This window comes from Artibeus jamaicensis, unplaced genomic scaffold (genome assembly GCF_021234435.1).
Source record: "Artibeus jamaicensis isolate MK-2021 breed Jamaican fruit bat unplaced genomic scaffold, CSHL_Jam_final contig_3201, whole genome shotgun sequence".
Taxonomy (NCBI): Eukaryota; Metazoa; Chordata; class Mammalia; order Chiroptera; family Phyllostomidae; genus Artibeus; species Artibeus jamaicensis.
Genome location: NW_026521754.1, coordinates 379599 through 401401, shown reverse-complemented (window position 1 = coordinate 401401; position 21803 = coordinate 379599). Strand labels below are relative to the sequence as shown.

General features: G+C 35.2%; 1 protein-coding gene across 2 annotated transcripts in view; it reads left to right on the top strand.

Annotated features, from left to right (window-relative positions):
• GOLM2 (golgi membrane protein 2) overlaps window positions 1–21803 on the top strand; it is a 113611-nt gene that overhangs the window by 64420 nt on the left and 27388 nt on the right. For both annotated transcript variants that reach the window (XM_037151961.2, XM_037151952.2), the window contains exons 7-8: window positions 4801–4899; window positions 5775–5945. In XM_037151961.2, coding sequence (XP_037007856.2) covers window positions 4801–4899; window positions 5775–5945 — 270 coding nt within the window. The remainder of the gene's footprint in view (window positions 1–4800; window positions 4900–5774; window positions 5946–21803) is intronic.

Genomic DNA, 21803 nt, shown 5'->3' with positions numbered 1-21803 from the left:
TTATCTGATAGCAGCATACTATTATCTGTTGACTGCATATGGTATCAATAATCCTCAGAGGAGAGGCCCAGGGTAAAATATATAAAGGGTTAGAACTGCTTATGAATTATTGTTTGCAGTCTTTTTAGTGTTTAATTTCCCCCTATACTTTTATTGTCTTTGAGCTCATATTTACTATTCTCTTAATTTGATTAGGAAGTACACACAGCCATTGACGTGATGCTTAGGACTTTCCTGAGAATTTATCATGTAGGTACAAGAATGCTATTCATAAAATTGTTTATAATGACCAATTAAATACCACATAAATGATATAGGAAGGGTTATATCTATAAAATGTTGTAGTCATTAAAAATAGTAATGATACTGAGCTGTATTTATTAACATACAAATATATCTATGACTTTTAAATGAGAGAAGTAACTTAGAATAAAGCAAGTATAATTTTTATATTACAAAAATTTATAATATTAAAATTTTCTCATTTTTGTAGAGAAAAAATTAGTTTCTTATACCTGTATAGATAAAAAGTCTGAAGAACCCTACGCAAAAGAGTGAGATTGACACTGTTAGTTTTCTCCAAGTTCACTGGTAGTTTTCTAGATTTTTATTTGTTTCAGTACTACTAACTATAACTATTAATTCTGACCCCTGGGAAAACTTCTAACTACCTTGTCCTAGGTATAAATAAATCCACCTTTCCCCTAAGTCCAACAAAAATAAGGCTGGAATTTTTTAAAAAGAGATTTTTCCTAGGAAGGCAGACAGATAGCCAAAATTATCCGAAAAGGTACTCAACATCAATAGTTATAAGAGAAATGCAAATCGAGACCACAATGAGATACCACCTCACACCTGTTCAAATGTCTATTATCAATAAGACAGGAAATAACGAGTGTAGAAGAGGATGTGGAGTAAAGGGAACCCTCACACACTGCTAGTGGGAGTGTAAATAGGTGTATCCACTATAGAAAACGTTACAGAGATTCCTCAAAAAATTAACAGAGCTAGTATATATGACCCAGCAATCTCTCTTCTGGGTATCTACCCCAAAAGTATGAAAACACATATGTTCCCTGCAGCATGATTCACAATAGCTAAAGCATGGAAACAACATAAGTGTTCTAAAAATGACTAAAGAATTGTATGTATCAGGGCCCACCCCCAAAATGGGATTTATTTATAAAAAATTATTTATTCTACGTGTTTAAACTTAAGTCACATTCAAAGTATTCTCCATTTGAAAGAATACAACCTATTGAGACTTTTTTTTTCTACGAAAAATAGTTTTTGAACTGTCAATTTTGATGGCTTTTAGCGCTTCTGCCGTTTTTTGTTTCACCTCTTCCATACTGGCAAAATGTTTTCCTTTGAGAACTCTTTTTATTCAGGGAAACAAAAAAAGTCATTCGGGGCAAAATTGGGTGAATAAGGGAGGGTAGGGCACAGGGGTCATGCTGTTTTTTTGTTCAAAAACTGCTGAATACTGAGCAATGTGAGCAGGTGTGCTTGTAAATCACCTGTCATGAAATGGGCAAATGCATTGAAAGAGTCTTCAAAAAAAATTCACTGAAGCCAAACACAGCTTCTTACAATGCCAGCTGGTACACTGATACAGATGGGTTCCTAGAATCCTCACCTAGAGGGAGAAGCCTATACTACAAGGGCTCTGTTCTCCAGAAGAGAATTTTGGTTTTATGGGGGTCCTCGCTCATATATATGATAGTATTCTATGCTCCTTTAACAAAGATGAAATTGCCATTTGTAACAACATTGATGGGTCTTAAGCATATTAGGCTAAATAAGTCAGATGGAAAAAGAAGAACCATATGATTTTACTCATATGGGATATAAAATAAAAAGCAACAAATGAACAAATAAACATACAAACTCATAGATATAGACACCAGAGTCATGGTTACTGGAGGGAAGGGAGTTGGGGGGAGGATGAAGAGTGTAAAGGGGATCACATACATGGACAAAAGAGGGGAGACCCAACTTTGGTGGTGAGCACACAATAGAGTATATAGGTGTTGTATTTAAAATACACTTGAAGTTTATAAATATTATTAATCAGTGCTGCCCCCAATAAATTTAATTTAAAAAATTTAAAGTAATACAGAGGAAAACAGAAAATAAGTCTGATAAAATAATATATATGGTAGGATCCTAATTTTGTTGAGGTATACAAGGTCTGTCCAGAAAGTATCAAGCCATTTACTATGAAAAATAGAGACATTTATGGGAGAAAGTACAAGATACAAGAAACATTGTACATAGGATAATGATTCCCCAGTCCCCTTTAAAGTAGGCACCTTGGGACCTCATACAGTTCTCTCACTCGCCATCAGCTGCTCCATCTTATTTTCCTGTATCTGATTGATAGTCTGAAATCTCTTCCCTTACAAAGATGATTTTGGTTCTGGGAAAAGCCAGAAGTCACAGGGCCCAAATCTGGGCTGTAGCAGGGTTTGAATCACCTGAGTGATTTTATGTTTTGCCAAAAAGCTCTGTACAATGCGTGATGCATGAGTGGTGTGTTGTTGTGATAAAGTTGCCAATCACCAGTTGCCCATATCCGCTGCCTTCTGAATCATCCAAATAGTTTTGGCAGAGGAATGTTCAAGCTTAATGCAAAATTTAATGCAGTTTCATTGCTGTACTCACTCAGTCATTTTGAATATGATGGCCACACAGTACCCATTCCCATTCATTGGCATCTACTGTCCCACCCCCACTGACTAGTACAGTGAAGTTGTCATTGTTCACGCTTGTGCATTCCAGTCCACTCTACTTGGCTGCCAGGTTACATTGATGTTGTGCAAACTGTTCTCATTATATTAACCATGGTTGGATTTTTTCTGGGCAGATCTCATACAGTCAGTATAGTACTGAAAAAACCCAACAACATCGAAGAGATGTTCTCCAAATGGTAACAATAGTTTTAAATGGTGAAATGACAGTTATTTTTAAATTTCTTTGTGCTCTTTTATTTTTCCATACTTTCTCTAGGAATATGTATTATGTCAAACTTAAAAGAGCTCCATATTACTGCTGTGCTTCTACTATAATAGATTTAAATTCCTCTGGATGCTTTCTAAAGTCTCTTTTAATACAGTTTTTTCCTACCTAAACTGTAATTTTGCCTCCAGATAGACACCTTGCTCTTGAACAGGAGGCATTATCATATAAACTAAGGACATGTATGATAACTTCTTGTTTAATAGCAAAGGTACTCTCTCTTGTCTTCTGATTTGTATGGTACTGGAGCTAGCTATGGTCAAACAGCGATCAACAAATTTGTAGATCATGACAGACTTCTCTTTCTGAATATATCTACTGACTGGGTGCGTAGGGTCCTCAGAGTATATTAGCAAATCAAAATTGTATTGTTAAACCTGACATAGTACTTCTCTTTCAAGATGTTAGCTAATAGCTGTCATTTAGCTGTCTTATGTGCAGAAGTGGCTATGGGACATTATAGCTGACAGTAGGAACAAGGTAATGGGAACATAGTAAGATACAGAAAACCTCAACTTTCTATAAATTTGAGTAGATTGCTTTCTTAGTGAATTTTAAATTTCTCGGGTCCTTAAGTTTAGAGATCTATATCATAATAAAATTGAGTGATTAAAATAAACTTTGAGGATTGTAAAAATTATCCAAGTGTAGTAGTTAGGATTGGTTAGGCTGTGATGTATTAATTTACAACCCCCAAATTGCAGTGACTTAAAACAATAAAGGTTTATTTATTGCTCATATGATAGTCTGGTGCAGGTTGGATGTCTCTCTTTGCAGTTTGTTTTCAAGCAGCATCCCCTTTCATTATTTGAAGCCACCATCTTCATTTGTAGCCTCCTAAGTTGTGGCAAAAAGTGAAGACAGGTTATAGGCGATTTGTACACATTTTATCACCATACTTGGAAGTGTCACATTCAGTTTCACCTGCGTTCGCATGATCAGAAGAACCCAGTCTTAGGGGACTTAACCACAAGAAAGGCTGATCTTCCCTTGTGCCCAAGAAAAATATAATGAAATAGGATTACATAGCATCATCTCAGCCACCACAGTTTTAGAAGTATAAAATGTGCCACTAACCATATCTTAGAGATGAGCTTTCTGTTTTTCTATCTTTATCTTTCTTCTCTCTAGCTTCCTTCTTTGCTCTCTTCTTTCTATCATGTTAAGCTGCCCAAAGATGCAGTGGAATTAGTGGTAGTGAGTGAAAATTTATCTCTTTCCCTGTTGCCTTCATTTCCTAAGGGAGAAGAAAGTCCCAACTGTAAGTATGTATATTTTTGTTAGTAAAGCCCTGGGTACAATTTAATTTTCTCTCTTTGAATACAAAATCTCAACTTGTATCACTCATATTTAGTTTTTACTTAAATCTGAGCAATTTAAAGTAGCATATTTTTATTGGTTCACTTAATCCGTAAATGTCAAGTTTTATTTATGCTATGTATATAAAAAGGTCTCACTGCATCTGAAGAGATTTTTTTACTTATACATTTATCAAATCTTAGTTGAGCTCCTCTTATATGCCAGGCACTATTCTAAGTGTTGGAAATATAGTGGTGAACAAGATAAGAGTTCCTACTGTCTTCAGTTCAAATTTATTGATCACAAAAATATGTGATAGTGCAATGTACCAGTTAGTAACCACAAGTTAACTATATCAGGATTACAAAATTAGGATTAGCATCATAAGATTAGTGCAGTGTAAATAGATTTATGGTGGTTGGGTTTTTTTAGAAATTATAAAATCAGTGGGAATAATATGGATCTAATTTTGTCTTTCAGTTTTGAAGAAGCCTCCTGTTTCTGTTTCTCAATATGGAAATCATCAAGCAGTCTCCCATCATGCAACTGGACAACCCCTCTCCCCAAATGTGATTCCAGGTATGAAGTCTTATGCTTAAATTTGTACTTGAAAACCAATTTCCTGGTCATGTATTATTATGTAGTGAATAAAACATGTCATTTAACAGCATAGTGAAGTAGCATTTTTCTAGTTAATGTTATATATTTTCAAATGACTGATAAAAGCTCAGGAACAAGTAATCATTTAAAAATGTACCCTGTGGCCTAGTTGGGGAGCTCATTTGGTTAGAGTGTCATCCAGATATGCCAAGGTTGTAGGTTTGGTCCCTGGTCAGGGCACATGCAAGAATCAAGCAATGAATGCATAAATAAGTGGAACAACAAATTGATGTTTCTCTTTCTCTCATGCTCTCTCTTCCTCTTCCCCTCTACCCCCCACCTTCCTTTCTCTCTAAAATCAATCAATAATTTTTTTAAATCAAGAGTTAATAGTTGTAATTGTGTAGATGAAAATCACTTAGAACTTGAAACTTCTAAAAGCTTTACTGTATTTTGGAGATTTCTGACAGCAATATGTACTTTGGAGGGAGGAAAAGAGTCATCCAGCCTGTATCATTACCATTTTAATTTTTTAGTTTCTACTATATATCCCTTTGGTAAATAGGTTTATAATCGATACTAGAGATGCTCATGGGGACTTATTAGTAAACTTTACACAGCTAGAAGCATATTGGTTATAAGATTTGGTTAAAGAAATTATAATAAATATTTAAAAATAGAAAACTGTACTTGAACAATAATTAAATTAAAAAATGCTTTAAAAATAAATATTAAAACAACAAAGCTACCTGACTACCCACTGTCATACAACAATATATCTTAGCTCTTTTAAAGCAAGTCTTGTGAAATTCTTCTGCAAAATAAAACCTTAACTTGATGTTTTTCTGTCATAGATTCTCATATAAATCACAATGGAAACCCTGGAACTTCAAAACAGAACCCTCCAAATCTTCTTCAGCGTTTAATTCCAGCCCCAAACTTGGAGAGTGAACCCAGAATTCAAACAGTTATCCTAAAGCAGGCTACCAAGGATAGAGTTGGTGATTTCCATAAGTTAAAACAAAGTAAGAATCAATTAATGAATATTATGCTGAAAATTTTTCTTTAAATACAATGTTTGTTTATAAGGCCCAGTTAAGATCTTTATTATTATAATGAAGATATTATATACCTAACTAATGAATGTATATTAAAGCTATATGCATATTAGCAGAAAATATCATGGTGGTAAAATTTAAAAGAAAAGTTTTAAGTGAATAGAGATCTTAAAGAAGATCTTTTAAAAGCTTCTCATGTTTGCCAGTATTAAATCATAAATTTTAGGTGAGTTCATTTTTAAACTATGCTATTGGTTCTTATGACTAAGATTTTTTCGAGAAGTGAGAAAAACATACTTTACTAGTCTAAGTGAATAATTATAAGGAGGAGAAGATAAACAGTTTTGAAAAATGGATTCTAGGAGAAATATAGACCTGGTGAGAGTATCACTGTGGATGGTTCCCTGCTGCTTCCTTTTTCATTCCCTTCTACTGCAGTTTACTTCATTTAGGTCTTAGAAGAAAAGTGAAAAAAATTGAACATACTCATTGTACTATGTAATAAAGTATGAGTGCTTAATTGTTTCAGAGGTATTGAGTTTGATAGATGGCAATACCTGTTAATTATAACTCTGGTAGATTCTCAGGAACTTACAAGAAAAAATTTTGGTAATAGAGAGCATTTGGTGCAGTGCAATGTCTCTTAAACCATATGAAACAGGTCCCTTAAACTATACATTTTTACTGCTTCTGCTTTTCAAGGCTTACCTTCAATTTCTGAACAAACAATGTCTAAAACCTCCAGTTTGCCTTTGTTTGCTTTTTTGATGGGTTCTATGTTCAGAACAGTGTTTAGGCAGCTGTTTGTAGACAGGTTGCTTGTATGAGGAGTACTACACAGTACTCATCATTAGTACTACATCATTAGTAGTCATTACTACATTATTAGTACTCATCATTAGTAGTATTACACAGTGCTACATTTTAGAAATCTATCCAAGGTATGTTTATTGGTCTCATGACATTTATTCGTATTTCAGGTATATATGAACATATAGTTTGGATGCATTTAATTGACTTTTCTTCCTTGTCTTTTAAAAGCATATCTGTGTATTTTGACTAAAGTATTATGTGAAAAACATTTTTATTTTTAAGAATTTGACTAACATTTTTAATAGAGTGAAAAAAATACTTCCTCAAATCTTGTTGGAAGATTGGTCTGAAATCTTTTATCTCAACGAAAAGAGGTTTAGAGTAAGGGTATAGCTAAATAATATATCTTAATCTGATCACTTAAGATTTTCTTCTAAATTTATAATTTATCCTATACTTTTTTTATTTGCCTTACATATTTGGTCATTTGTTTTTTTGTTTTTTGTTTTTTGTTTTTTACCAATCTCTGGGCAAAGAATGTAACTGGAAAATAATTGCCAGGAAATTATTACTCTCTACAACTTAATTTTAAAAGAGCCTATTGAGTTTTAAGTACTCCAAATTCTTTTCAATGTATATATAGAGTTGAAATCAATGTGAGCACTATTTTGTCATTTACTTCTACATTATTTCTTATATACATTTTAACCTATCAGATAGTTACATAGTTGTCTTTTTAAATATGTGTGTGTGTGTATATGTGTGTGTGTGTATTCACATATACATATATCCATACATTGTGCTTAGGCAATAATAATGTTCATTTAGCTCTATTCTTTTATTATTAAATTATTTCATATTCTCTCATATTAGTTATAGTAACTGAATATCTTTTCTCAAAGTACTTAATGCTGCTTCCACTTTGGGTGTTCCTTTAAAAGTCTATTCCAAACTGAAATTATTAGATCAAAGTACTTGACTAGCTTTCTCGGTCCTGTTACCTTTTGTCTGATTATTCTCTAGAATAATTTCACGGTGTCACTAGAGATGTTTAAATTTATTTCACCATGACTTGACCACATTTGCTTTTTAACTTCTTTATAAGGCATTTAGAATATGTTCCTTAAAGATGTTTTAATAAGCATTTACTTTTTTTGTGACCTGTCCATTTTTGTAAGAAATTTTACTGTAATTATTTCCTGGTATATAAACTGTGCATCAGTTTTGACCACTAATCCTGGTAATTTTGGAAATTGATCCTATATCTTTGTGTCAAATCTTTATAAATAATTAAGATATTCAGACACCAATGTTTTATGAATTACTACCTTTATCGTAATTTTTGGCCTCAATTGCCTTTCTTGATATGAGACTTTATTTTATCATACAAAAGTTTTTTATTAAAATTGTTTTTAAATTTTGATAAAATGCAGATAAAATTCAGCAGTGTGTTCAATTCAGTGGCACTTAGTACATTCCCAATGGTGTACAGTCATCACAACTGTCTAATTTCAGAACTTTTTCATCACCTTCAAAGAAAACTCTCCCTATTAAATAGTCACTCCTCATTCCCTCCTACCACTTTGTTCCTAGCAATGACTAAAGCTGCTTTCTGATTTTATGGATTTACCTATTCTGGATATTTCATATCTAGGGAATCACATAATATGTAGCTTTTTTGTCTGGCTTCCTTCACCTAGCATACTATTTTTTAAGTTTCAGCCATGTTCTTTTTATGGCTGGATACTATTCAGTTGTATGAATATACTTTTTTTATCCATTCACCAATTGACCAAAGCAGCTACACCATTTTACAGTCTCACCAGCAATGCATGAGTGTTTCAATTTTCCATATCCTTGTCAACACTTAATATTTTCCGTTTTTTTAAACTATTGCTATCCTAGCAGGTGATATCATTGTGATCTTCATTTGTGCTTTCCTAATGACTAATGACAATGAGCATCTTTTCATGTATTTCTATAGCCTCTTTGGAAAAATTCAGAGTCTCTTCAGCTCTAATGCCCATTTTTTAATTGTTATCTTTGTTCAATTTTAAGCCTTCTTTATGTATTCTAGATATAAGATTCTCACTATTTTTGCCCATTCTATGGGTTATCTTTTCACTGTGATAGTGTCCTTTGATACAGAAAGTTTTTAAATTTTGAAGTCCAATTTATCTTTATTTTTTTGTTGTTGTTCATGCTTTTGGTGTCATGTGTAAGAAATCTTTGCCAAATCAAAGGTCATGAAGACCTGCTATATTTTCTTCTAAGAGTTATATAGTGCTACCTTTTATTTGTAGATTTTTTATCTACCTTAAGTTAACTTTTGTATAGCATGTGAGGTAAGGATGAAGCTTTATTGTTCTATATGTGGGTATTTATCCCAGCACTATTTTTTTTTTCGTCAAAATAGATTTTATTGGGGCCAGTGGCACCCCGACCACGACCCTCGTGCTCAGACGACCCGTCCTCCCCAGGTGCACAGGGCCAGGTGCACGGGGCCGGGTGCACGGCTCACCAGCTCCTGAGGCGGTGGCTGCAGTGGCAACACCCCGATCCCGGCACTATTTTTAAAAATCTTTATTGCATTTTTTTCTGTTATCATTTATACTCCTCTCCCCCCATCAATCACTACACTGTTGTCCATTGTCCATGAGTCCTTTTCCAGCACTATTTGTTGAAGAGATTCTTCTTTCCCCTCATCGAACATTCTTGGCATCCTTGTTAAAAGTCAGTTGATCACAGATACTTGCGTTTATTTTGGGCTCTTAATTCTTTCCCATTCAGACCAGATGATAGTAATACACTATTTAGATTACTTTAACTTTGTAGTAATTTTTGAAATCAGGAAGTGTGAGTCCTTTTTTATAACATTTTGACTATTTAGGATCTCTTACAATTCGATGTGAATTTTGGATTGCTTGTTTATTTCTACTAAAAATGCAGCTGGGATTTTAACAGGAATTGCATTGAATTTATAAATTGCTTTGGGGCATACTCTCATTTAAACAATATTAAGTATTCCAGTCCATGAAAACAGATGTCTTTCCATTTATGTAGGGTATCTTTAATTTCTTTTAGCAATGTTTTTATAGTTTTCAGTGTGTAAGTATTGTGCTTTTTTGGTTGAATTTATTCCTAAGTGTTTTATTCATTTTGATATTATTGTAAATCTAATTTTCTTAATTTCCTTTTTAGATATTTTTTTGGCTTTTGGTTTTAAATTCCTTTAATGCAAGTTGCTAAGAATATGCTAATACTTGATTTTATCTTAGAGATTTAGAATATGGTATTTTATTTTCATATTGTAGAAATAATAGGTGTGCATCAGTGTTACATATATTTATCATGTACATTAGCATATATATAACACATGTATATATATGAAGTCAATATTTTTTATATGATACAAATTTTCTATGTCTGTTTTACTCAATTCCATCTTTTTTCTTTTTACCTTTTATAACTCTTTATCCATTTCTCCCACCTGTACCCCCATACTCTGCCTCTGGCAACTACCAGTGTGTTCTCTGTATATGTGAGTTCGGTTTGTTGTTGTTGTTTTTAAAGTCTACATATAAGATCATATGGTATTTATATTTTTCTCTCTGACTTATTTCGCTTAGCATAATGCCCTCATGTTCATCCTTTTTGTAAATAGCAAGATTTCATTCTTTTTTTAATGGCTAAATATATATATATATATTCACAATTTATTTTTTAAAATATTGATTTATTTTTAGAGAGGGAGGAAGGACGGGAAAAAGAGAGAGAGAAACATCACTGTGTGGTTGCCTCTCGAGTGCCCCTAAATGGGAACCTGGCCTGCAACCCAGGCATGTGCCCTGACTGGGAATTGAACCAGCAACACTTTTGTTCATAGGCTCGTGCTCAATCCACTGAGCCAAACTACACACGCAATTTCTTTCTTTTTTTTTAAATATATTTTATTGATTATGCCATTATAGTTGTTCTATTCCCCCCCTTCATTCCCCTCCACCCTGCACACCCCCTCCCCCACCATTCCCCATCTTTAGTTTATAACCACGTGTCTCAAGTTTTTAGATTCTATATTTCCCTTACCATTCTTGCCCTCCCCCTATCTATTTTCTACCTACCATCTATGCTACTTATTTTCTGTACCTTCTCCCCCCTTCTCCTCTTCCCACCCCCCTGTTGCTAACCCTCCATGTGATCTTCGTTTCAGTGGTTCTGCTCCTGATCTAGCTGTCCTCTTAGTTCACTTTTGTTTTAGGTGTGGTTGTTAATAACTGTGAGTTTGCTGTCCTTTCACTGTTCATCTTTTTTATCTTCTTTTTCTTAGATAAGTCCCTTTAACATTTCATATAATAGGGGCTTGGTGATGATGAACTCCTTGAATTTGACCTTATCTGAGAAGCACTTTATCTGCCCTTGCATTCTAAATGAAAGCTTTGCTGGATAGATAATCTTGCATGTAGGTCTTCGGATTTCATGACTTGGAATACTCCTTTCCAGCCCCTTCTTGCCTGTAAGGTCTCTTTTGAGAAATCTGCTGACAGTCTGATGGGAAATCCTTTGTAGGTGACTGTCCCCTTATCTCTTGCTGCTTTTAGGGATTCTCTTCTTCATTTTAATCTTGGCTAATGTAATTATGATGTGCCTTGGTGTGTTCCTTCTTGGGTCCAACTTCTTTGGGACTCTCTGAGCTTCCCGGACTTCCTGGAAGTCTATTTCCTTTGCCAGATTGGGGAAGTTCTCCTTTATTAGTTGTTCAAATAAGTGTTCCACTGGTGGCTCTTCCTTTCCCCCTTCTGGTACTCCTATAATTCAGATGTTGGAACATTTAAAGATGTCCTGAAGGTTCCTAAGCCTCTCCTCATTTTTTTTTTTGAATTCTTGTTTCTTCATTGATTTCTGTTTGGTTGTTTCTTTCCTCCTTCTGGTCCACTCCTTTGATTTGAGTCCCAGTTTCCTTTCCATTACTGTTGGGTTCCTGTGCATTTCCCTTCATTTCAATTAGTTTAGCCTTCATATATTCCTGTAATTTGTGACTAAACTAAAATCAACCAGTTCTGTGAGCATCCTGATCACCAGTATTTTGAACTATGCATCTGAAAGTTTGGCTATTTCTTCATCACTAGATTTATTGGCTCTGGGGCTCTGAGTTGTTCTTGAGCTATGTTTTGATCTGTTCGTGCCTCTTACATGTCAGGAGCGGAGCCTTAGATGTTTGCCTGGGCAGGGCCGCCCAGGTGGCTGGTTTGTGATGCTGTATGTGGGGGTGTGGTCAGAGAGGGTCCACCCAAGTCGCTGGTTTGTGACTCTGTATGTGGGGGCGGGGTCAGAGAGGGATACTTCCCCCTTCCACTTCCCGCTGCTGGGGCCTGCGAAGTCCGTCTCACTGCTTGCTCTTTCACCGGTTTACGGTTTATCTGCGCTCGAATGTGTGACTGTGGTCAGCCATTAGTGGGTCCGCCTGCTACTCCACACCTGGGATCTGCCCACGGCTGCCTGGGTGCCTGGGTCACGCACCCGGGGTGGTCCGGTGCTTCTTTCCTGCCCAACCCCGCTCTGCTGTTGGCTCTGCCCCTCTTACTGGTTTGGCTGAAGGGTTCATTGTTGTCAGACTTCCGTGTAGTTCAATTTTCTGTGGTTTGACTGTGTTTATTATTGCTGTAACTTTGTTGTTTTTAGATTTGGTTGTGCAAGACGGCAAAGTGTTTCCACCTACACCTCCATCTTGGCGGAAGTCGCAATTTCTTTATTCATTCATTCATTCATTCATTCATAGACACTTAGGTTGTTTCCTTGGCTTGGCTTTTATAAATAATGCTGCACTGAACATTGGGGTGCATATATCTTATAAAATTAGTATTGTATTTTTGTGTAATTTCTGGATCCTATGGTAGTTCTGTTTTTCATTTTTTGAGGAGCCTCCATACCATCTTGATAGTGGCAGCAGCAATTTACATTCTCACCAACAGTGCACAAGGTTTCCTTTTTCTCCAGTTATGACTGATGTTTGCTTGTTGATCTCATATCCTTCAACTTACCTGAATATGACATAGTAGGTTTTTATTTGTGTATATCAAGCATGTCCATCTTGACTCTTATGACAAACCTTTATTTCTCTGATAGATAATCATCAGTCTTTCATTTGGCCATGAATACTACTACTCAATTTTTATTTTTTTAAATTTAATTTATTATTTAACCTCTTTGGAATTTACAGTGATCCCAAATAATTTCTTTCATCTGATAACCATCTTTCACAGGATTCTTATTACTTATTTTTACTTTGTGGTATTTACTTCTTGTTTATCACACATTAAATTATTTCACTATTTATAACCATCGCTAGAATTTTTATTTTATTCTAATTCTTATATTCCTATCATATGATAATAATTTTTATACCAATTTCAACATGTATAGGTTTTTCCTGCACCACCAAGCAGTCCTTAAACACCAGATGTCCCACAATTCAGCTGAATTCTGACACTGGCTACCTACCTGAAGGTAGCCTTAGATCTCACAGATTTGGGCTCAGTCCTTCAAGACTGCCACTCTCACCATCTTTGCAAATCCAGGTTTTTGCCCGTGCTTCTGACCTATTGTCAATAAATCTAAGTTTCTAAGATCCCCCGCCTTAGGTCTGATTAATTTGCTTGAGCAGCTGACAGAACTCAGAGAAACATTTTATTTAATAGATTACCTGTTTATTGTAAAATGATATAGCTCAGGAATAGCCAGACAGAAGAGATACTTAGGGCAAGATATGGGGAGACAGTGCAGAGCTTCCACGTTTATTCCAAGCACTTTACTTCTGTCTCCAAATCTCTATCTTTTCACCAGTGGAGAAGTGCTCTGATCCCTGTCCTTTGGAGTTTTTATGGAGGCATGGTTGGTTAAATAATCAGATGCCGGTGACTGGTTCAACACCTATTCCCTCTCCACTCCCTATAGGTCAGGGGGGTGGGACTGAAAGTTCCAATGTCTAATTACTTGGTCATTTGTGCTAGCAATCTCATTAACATAACAAAGGACACCTCATTCAGGATGTGCCAAGGGTTTAGGAGCTCTCTCCCAGAAAAGAGGATGAAGACCAAATACATGTTTATTACTACAAACCACAACATCATGTATGGTTTTGCAAACTACTGTTTTTATTAAGTTGAGCCTACCTTAAAAATCCTAATATTTTCTCTATTCTTCAGAAGAATTTGACTATTAGTTTATCAGTTCTATAACTAGTCCTTAGAAACTTTAATGTGTATTGAATTAAATCTGCAAATTAAATTGGGCAAAATTATATTACTACCTTTTGTCCTTACATCTAAGACTCCATTTATTCATGCTTCATGGAAAGGTTTTCTCAGGCTCTGCCGTGGAAGAAATGCCAATCAGCCACAAAGTTAGGCAGTATAGAGCTTTATTAGGGTTTGCACACTCGGCGAGGTTCTCTGGTCCACAGAGTGGGGCTGGGGAAGTCACGCCCAAGCAGGGAATGTGGGGGGGGTTTATTTTGGTTGGCTCTCTTCATGGGAGCTGGGGATTGGTCCCCTTTGAACAAAGCAGAAATATATCATTGGTGGCTCTCCTCGGGCTCAGGTTGCTATACAGATATCCATTTAGGCAAAGCCTGCCCTTTCTGCTCTGTGGTTTGACGTCAGCCATGTTTTCCGGGTTGTAGTTCAGCTGCCATTTTGTTCTACCCTGCCCATCCTGACACTTCATTGTAGTCTTATACTTTTCTTTGAATAAATATCTGGCTTCCTGTTAAATTGTTGTCAAAAGATTTAACTTTTTTATCACTTAAAAAAGAGAGCATTTTTTTCATTGTATAGATTATATATCACTATTGTATAGATTATAATTTATCTTTTGAAATTTCTCACTTGAAACTTTAAACTGCTGTTCATATGTCCAATAAATTCTTTTCATAAGGATTTAAAAAGATATACTATTCTGGTAACTGTGATAGTGATTATATTTAACTGTTTCTTTTCCAGAGGGTAAACTGTATTTAGTCATAAAAGAAAAATATTTTTTTCAGTAGAGTTTCACCTGATGATTTTCTCATTTTTGTAGCTTTATAATTTTCTTCTTTGGTTTTATTTCTTCTCAAAATCCTATTTGCCTACAACAATTCAATACAGTAATAGAATTATCTGAAATAAACTTTTAAGGTACAAGGAACCCATAGAGATAATTGAATGTTCAAATGCTCAAAGTATAGGTCATTGGGCCAGTAGCACCCCCCTTACCTGTGATTATTAAGATGATTTCAGGCCCTCTCCTAGACCTTACTTATATTTACATTAAAGTTTGACACTCTATTCTGATATGATTTCTTCATTTAAAAAACAAGAAAAATTATATCCAGAGAGGTTAATTTGCTTGAGATAAATAGTGGAACAATCAGAACCATTATCTAGGTCCCTTATCTTCAGGGTTCCTGCTTTTTCTCTGTATCACAGCACCTCCTCTATGCTTCTGAAGTTTTGGGAAATTATGTAATATTTTATTTTCCCAAAATAAAATATTACATAATTTCTGTCCTGTTCTATTCTAATTCCTGTTCTGTCTCCAGCAAATTCCTAATCATATTTAAAAGTCATGCTGTGCTGTCCCCTGTTTAATAAACTCCTTATTTATACAAGCTCCACTAAGTCATTCACTCCCTTCTCAAACTACTACAATTCCTTGAACATACTTTCATTGGTGTATATGTCATATTACTCTGTAATTTACTGCTGTAGGGGAAGAAAGTTTTCTTTGACCTTCTTAGAGTCCTTGGCTGGGTCTGAAAATTAAACTAACAAAGACAGATTAATGGGATAAGAGCATAAAAATTTATTTAATATAAATTTTACATGGCAGGGGACTCCTCATAAAGCAGTGAAGAAAGACCCAAGAAATGGTTAAACCTGAGTGTTTTTATGCAAGATCTGATGACGAGTGGAAAGTTGTGGAAAGATATGATAGGACAAAGGGGTGAGGTAAGTGTAGTAAACTAAGGGAAACTTAGCAAGATTTATTTTTTCAAATTCTTCTCAGTGTTACTCTGTCTTGAATATAAGGATGCTCCTTTCCTTCAGGATAGGAAAGGCACCTTTCACATGAGGGTTTTATGACTTGCTTCAGGAGATGATTAGAAAGTCCTTCCTGAACATGCCATTTATCAAATTCCTTCATTTTGAAATACAACAGTTTCTCCTATTCTGTGGTGCATATGTTCCTAGTCCCTAGGGCATACCCGAGACCAGGATACACACACACACACGCATGTATATGTGTATGTGTGTCTATATTTATATACATATATAATGTTTTTTCCTATACATACATACCTATGATAAAGTTTAATTTATAAACTAGACACAGTGAGAGATTAACAGTAATAACTAATAACAATTATAATAATATACTGTTATAAAAGGTATGTGAATGTGGTCTCTGTTTCTCAAAATATCTTATTGTATTATACTCACCTTTTCACTTAAAGGAAACACTTTATAGCTTCTCTTTGGCTTATTGCCAGCATCAGTACTCTTGAACTTTGGATGGTTTTGAAGTAAAACAAGAGTTACTTCAAAACAAGCACTGTGATGGTATAACAGTTGATCAGATAACTGAGATGATTACTAAATGACTAGTGGATAGCATATACAGCACTGGACAAAAGAATGATTCATGACCCTGGTGGGACAGAACAGGGCAGTATGACATTTCATCACACTATTCAGAGTAGCATACAATTAAAACTTACAAATTATTTATTTTTAGAGTTTTCTATTTCATATTTTTGGACTAAGGTTGACTGTAGGTAATTGAAACACAGAAAGTAAAACTATAGGTAAAGGGGGACTATAGTATTTATATGGCAAGGTGCCATATTTTGGGGTATTATATCCTGAATCATACCATTCTCTTGTCTGAAACTCCTCCAAGAAATTTCATAGTCCAGAGACTGAGTTGGTAGTTTGTCTCAGAACCCACTGAGTCAGTCTCTCAGTCCTAGGCATTTCTGTGGAAACAAAAAGTAAATCATTGGAACAACTACAGGGTTGGGCAAAAGTAAGCTTATAGTTGTTTGTATGGAAATGAATACAATAATTGATAAATAATAACACAAGAATAAACTTTGTTTCATGTATTCACAACTATAAACCTACTTTTGTCCCACTCCATAAAAAATCATCTTTTTAGTTCAGAAGGCATGCAATTGAGAAGCTTTTCTAGATGTTGGACTCAAGGAATCTTCAAATGAAATGAAGATAGGCACTGGCAATATGACAGATTTTCCTGTTTTACACTTTGAATAGCTCTGGCGATGTCATCAGGTGATCTGGTGAACTTTCTAATTGACCCACGCAACAACAGGTATAGTGGTTGTTCATTCATGGGCTATCAGGGTGATTTCTCTAAAGTGTATATCAAATTGTTCAGCTTCAGCTTGCAGGGACTTGGGTAAAGGGAAGTTTTACTTTTTAGTGATTCAAAGACAAAAGCAGGGAGAAAAATTGGAAACTTTAATTTGGAAATCTGTAGCCAGATACTGGAGGGACATAGAAGGATTCAGGATCCAGTCCAGTTCACAGGTGGTTAACAAAATCTTAAAGACAATAAATAGCACTAGAATGTAATACCCACAAAGGTGTACTATAATTCTCTACAGAAGCAATATATTTTTTCTCTATAGTCATCCTCATTTCTATCAAAGACAGATTAAGTAAGGCTAATTTCTTTGCAAAGTAAGTGTAGTCTTATTTTTTTTAAATATTTTATTTATTTATCTGTAGAGGGGAAGGGAAGGGGAGAGGGAGAGAAACATCAATGTATGGTTGCCTTCGTGCATCCCTTGCTGGGAACTGGCCTGCAGGGAACCGGCCTGCAACCCAGTATGTGCCCTGACTGGGAATCGAACTTCGATTGTGGATTGTCTGGTTCGCAGGCACGTGCTCAATCCACTGAGCTACACCAGCCAGGGCTATAAGTGTAGTCTTATTAAACTTGGCTTGATTATTTATTTGCATATACAGCAAGAATAGTGATTGACTAAATAGGTCTTTTGAGTATGCTTTGCTGGAACTTTTCATAAGAAATATCAGATCGGATTTTTAAAAGTCTCTGGAGGCTAGGAAGCTGAGCCCAGGACTTGCCATCAGTGTTTGCCTGCAATACCTGTAGACTTAGGTGAATTCCTTGTTTCTCAAAGTTCCTAATATAGTCTGAGGTTCCTGAGTCTTGGAAAAGTGATCTTTACTCACCCATAAAGCTGGGAACCCTGTCCACCAGGTATAGGCTGGTTTTTGCAAAGGGAGCTTTATAAGTATTGACTCCTTAAAGTCAACCTTAGTTCCATAAAGCTGTATCAGTTTTGGAATTTTTTGTAATTGCAGTCATACAATCAAAATGATTATTTGGTCATAAATCTTATTAATATATAATTATGAGAATTTTCCTACTTTAAATTTCTTCTAAAATTCTTAATTCTGACACTTTTAAAGTTTTTCTCTTTTTAAAATTGTTGTTTATCAGTTTTAATTTTTTTAAAAACCCAACTACTAATTTTGCCACTTTTTAATTTCTAATCTTATATTTTATTCTTTGTTACTTGTGACTTATCATTTTATTTTCTTTTTAAACCTTTAGGTAGATATTTAATTTTTTATGCTTCTTTTTCTTACTAATATATTTACTTAAACAAACTTACTGAGTGTCCATTAGGCAGAATATTACACATTTATAACCACAATTTTTCCTCTGTTGTTTTGTGGTATACCTTAGTTTTAATATATTATATCTTCCTTTTTTACTGTCTTTTAAGAATATCTTGCCATTTTATTCTGATTTTCTTCTTTTTTCTCTATGGTTTTAATTGTTCACTTTATTTTTCCTTCTGTATTTAAAATAAGTAAAAGAACCTTTGGAGTGGCAGATAAGGAATAAGACTGTTTCTTCATTAGGGCAATAGAGGGTTATAGAAATGTCCAGGCTTTGGGCATAGAGACTTGCCCTGTCATCCCATTTCTTAGAACCCAGCTCTGACATAACACATCAATTTATCTTACTTGTTTGATTCTTGTAGACATTCAAATTTGTGGCTCCTTTCTACAGCATGAGACTATACAAGAGAAACCTTGTTCTAGCTCTGGGGCAGGGGCTTAGCTATTTGGAATCCATGGCAGTATAGAAAGATACATGAAGTTATATGGAGCCTCAGAGGGAAATATTAACTGAAATTTAGCACTAAACAGCATCAGACTGAGAAGTGATATAGAAAAATGGCAATTGAGGAAATTGTGGTCTTAAGAGAAAAGGTACTACACTAAAATTGCCAAAACACTTATCATCATGACACCTTACTGATAGATGGAAAATACAAAGTGGAATAGTGGAGTCTGGGTATGTGAGTCTCTTTTTCTGTCCTACTTGACTGCTTTTACATTATGGAGACAGTACAGCTATGGCTTTAGTCTTTATCTTCATCTGACTTTATTTCATCTAGAGACTAGATATATGGAGAGATCAACACATGGAAATGATAGTAGAAATGTAAGTAGGTGATGAATGTAAAAGCACTTGATTCTGTACATACAAAATGTTATGGTGTTGGATCAAGTTGAAAATCTTATTTTTTTAATTTTTATTTATTTATTTGAGAGAGAGAGGAGAGGAGAGAAACAGTGATTTGATGTTTCACTTATTTATGCATTTACTGGTTGGTTCTTGTATGTGCCCTGACTAGGGATCAAACTTGCAACCGTGGCTGATGAGGATGATGCACAAAGCAACTGAGCTACCCGGCCACAGCTGAGAATTTTATTGAAAGTACTGATTATTACATATGGGGGCAAAAAACTTACTGTACACAGTGATCATCACAAATCTTTTGGCAGTTTTAAATTCAGTACTTTGGTTTTATAGATTATATATCATATTGATATATTATAAAGATGTGCACTTTTTCATAAATTTAACTTTGTATTGCCACATCTTGTATAAATGGCTAGATAATTTTTGGCATGTTTTGCTGTATTTGGAAGATATATATGGCTTGGTTTAATTTAAAATGTAGAATGTAGGCCCTGGCTGGGAGCCTCACTTGGTTGGAGTGTCACCCATGCACTAAAAAGTTGCCGGTTTGATTCCCTCTCAGGGCACATACCTAGGTGGTGGGTTCCATCCCCTGTCCGGGTATGTACGGGAGACACCTGATAATTGTTTCTTTCTCATATCAATGTTTCTCTATCTCTCTCCCCCCTTCCTCTCTCTCTAAAATTAATAAAAACATACCCTTGGGTGAGAATTTGAAAAAATTAAATAAAATGCAGAATGTAGGCTATATGGTGACGCAAAATATAGTTTGAGGGATACTTAGTTTAAAGTATCCTGGAGGCATATTTTGAAAAAATAGACACTGTCCAAAGTAGTTGAAATTGAAAACCCATGGACTTCCCACCTGTTTTTCAGGTAAGAAGGACATAGTCTACATATCTAGTTGCCTTGAATAGAAAAAATGGTTCATTTCAAATGTCAGCCCCATACTGAATGTCACAAGGACAGTTACTCCAAATTGTAGGTGGTTATTATTGATCAGGCTGATCTCATAGGGACTTTTCTATATAGCATTCTCCAGGGTGAGCAGCATCGGGGATTTATTTATTTAACTGTGGTTAATGATTCTTCTGAACAGTGTTGGAGAGACAAGCTAGTGATCATTGAGTACATGATTTTCTTTTTAAAACATTTTTAAAAGATTTTGTTTACTTATTTTTAAAGAGAAGGGAAGGAAGGAAGAAAGGGAGAGAAACATTTATCAGCTTCCTTTAGCACATGCCCTAACTAGGGACAGACCTGCAACCCAGGCATGTGCCCTAGTCAGGAATCAAAGCAATGACCTTTTGGTTTTCGGGACAATGCCCGAGCAACTGAGCCATGCTGTTCAGGGTTTTTAAAAAATTTTTATTGATTTTAAAGGGAGCGGGGGGGCGGGGAGAGAGCTAGAGACAGAAACACCAGTTTGTTATTCCACTTAATTATACATCCGTTGGTTGTTTCTTGTACGTTTCCTAACTGGGGATCAAACCCCTAATGTTGGTGTATGATGCTCTAATCAACTGAGCTGCCTGGCCAGGGCCAATTTTTTTTTTAATATATAGATTTTAAAAAATATTTTCAACCTCTGGTTCAAATGGCTTATTGTAAGTTCACTTTTGTCATATCCACTCTGCTCACACATATAGTGATAGACAAAATGTGAGAAAGAGAGAACTGAAAGGATATTGATAATCTTAAAAACATGCTAAACATTTCTGTGGTCAAGAAATGGTACAAAAATATTAGAATAATGAAAAGATTTGAATAATTGGACCTATTAGTTTCCAGGTCTGGAGATGCACGTTTCCAGGAATTTGTCTATGAAGAGCCAAATAAATAAGAATAAATTGGACCCACTTATAATGGTAACAGGCTTATTACTTAAAGCCAGGACCTGATTATTGCCCCATCTCACTTGGCAGAACATACAGAAAATACAGCTGTTGCTGACTGCCATTGAGGACTACAATGTTTAGCAACCTGAAGGCTTAAGGAGTTAGAACTTAAAATCACAGCCCTGTGACCATGCACTAAATTACACCACCATTGGTTCTATACTGAATCTGTGGTATCTCCAATATTATCATGGAAAAGAAACTCTGAAATGTGATTGTAAAAGCTCACCCTAGACTGTGTAACTGGGTGAAAGCATCTTTAAAATGACCACTAGATAAACCCTGACTAGGTACTCATCTGGTTAGAGTGCCATCCAATACACCAAGGTTGTGGGTTTAGTCTCTGATCAGACCACATACAAGAAGCAAACCAATGAATGCAGAAATAAGTGGAACAAATTGAGGTTTCTCTCTCTTTCTCCCCTTCTTCCCTCTCTCTAAAATCAATATATAAAAAAATAAAGTAAAATGACTAGATAATAAGAGTGAACACAGAGAAGGGAAAAAGAGAAAAAAACCCACAAAT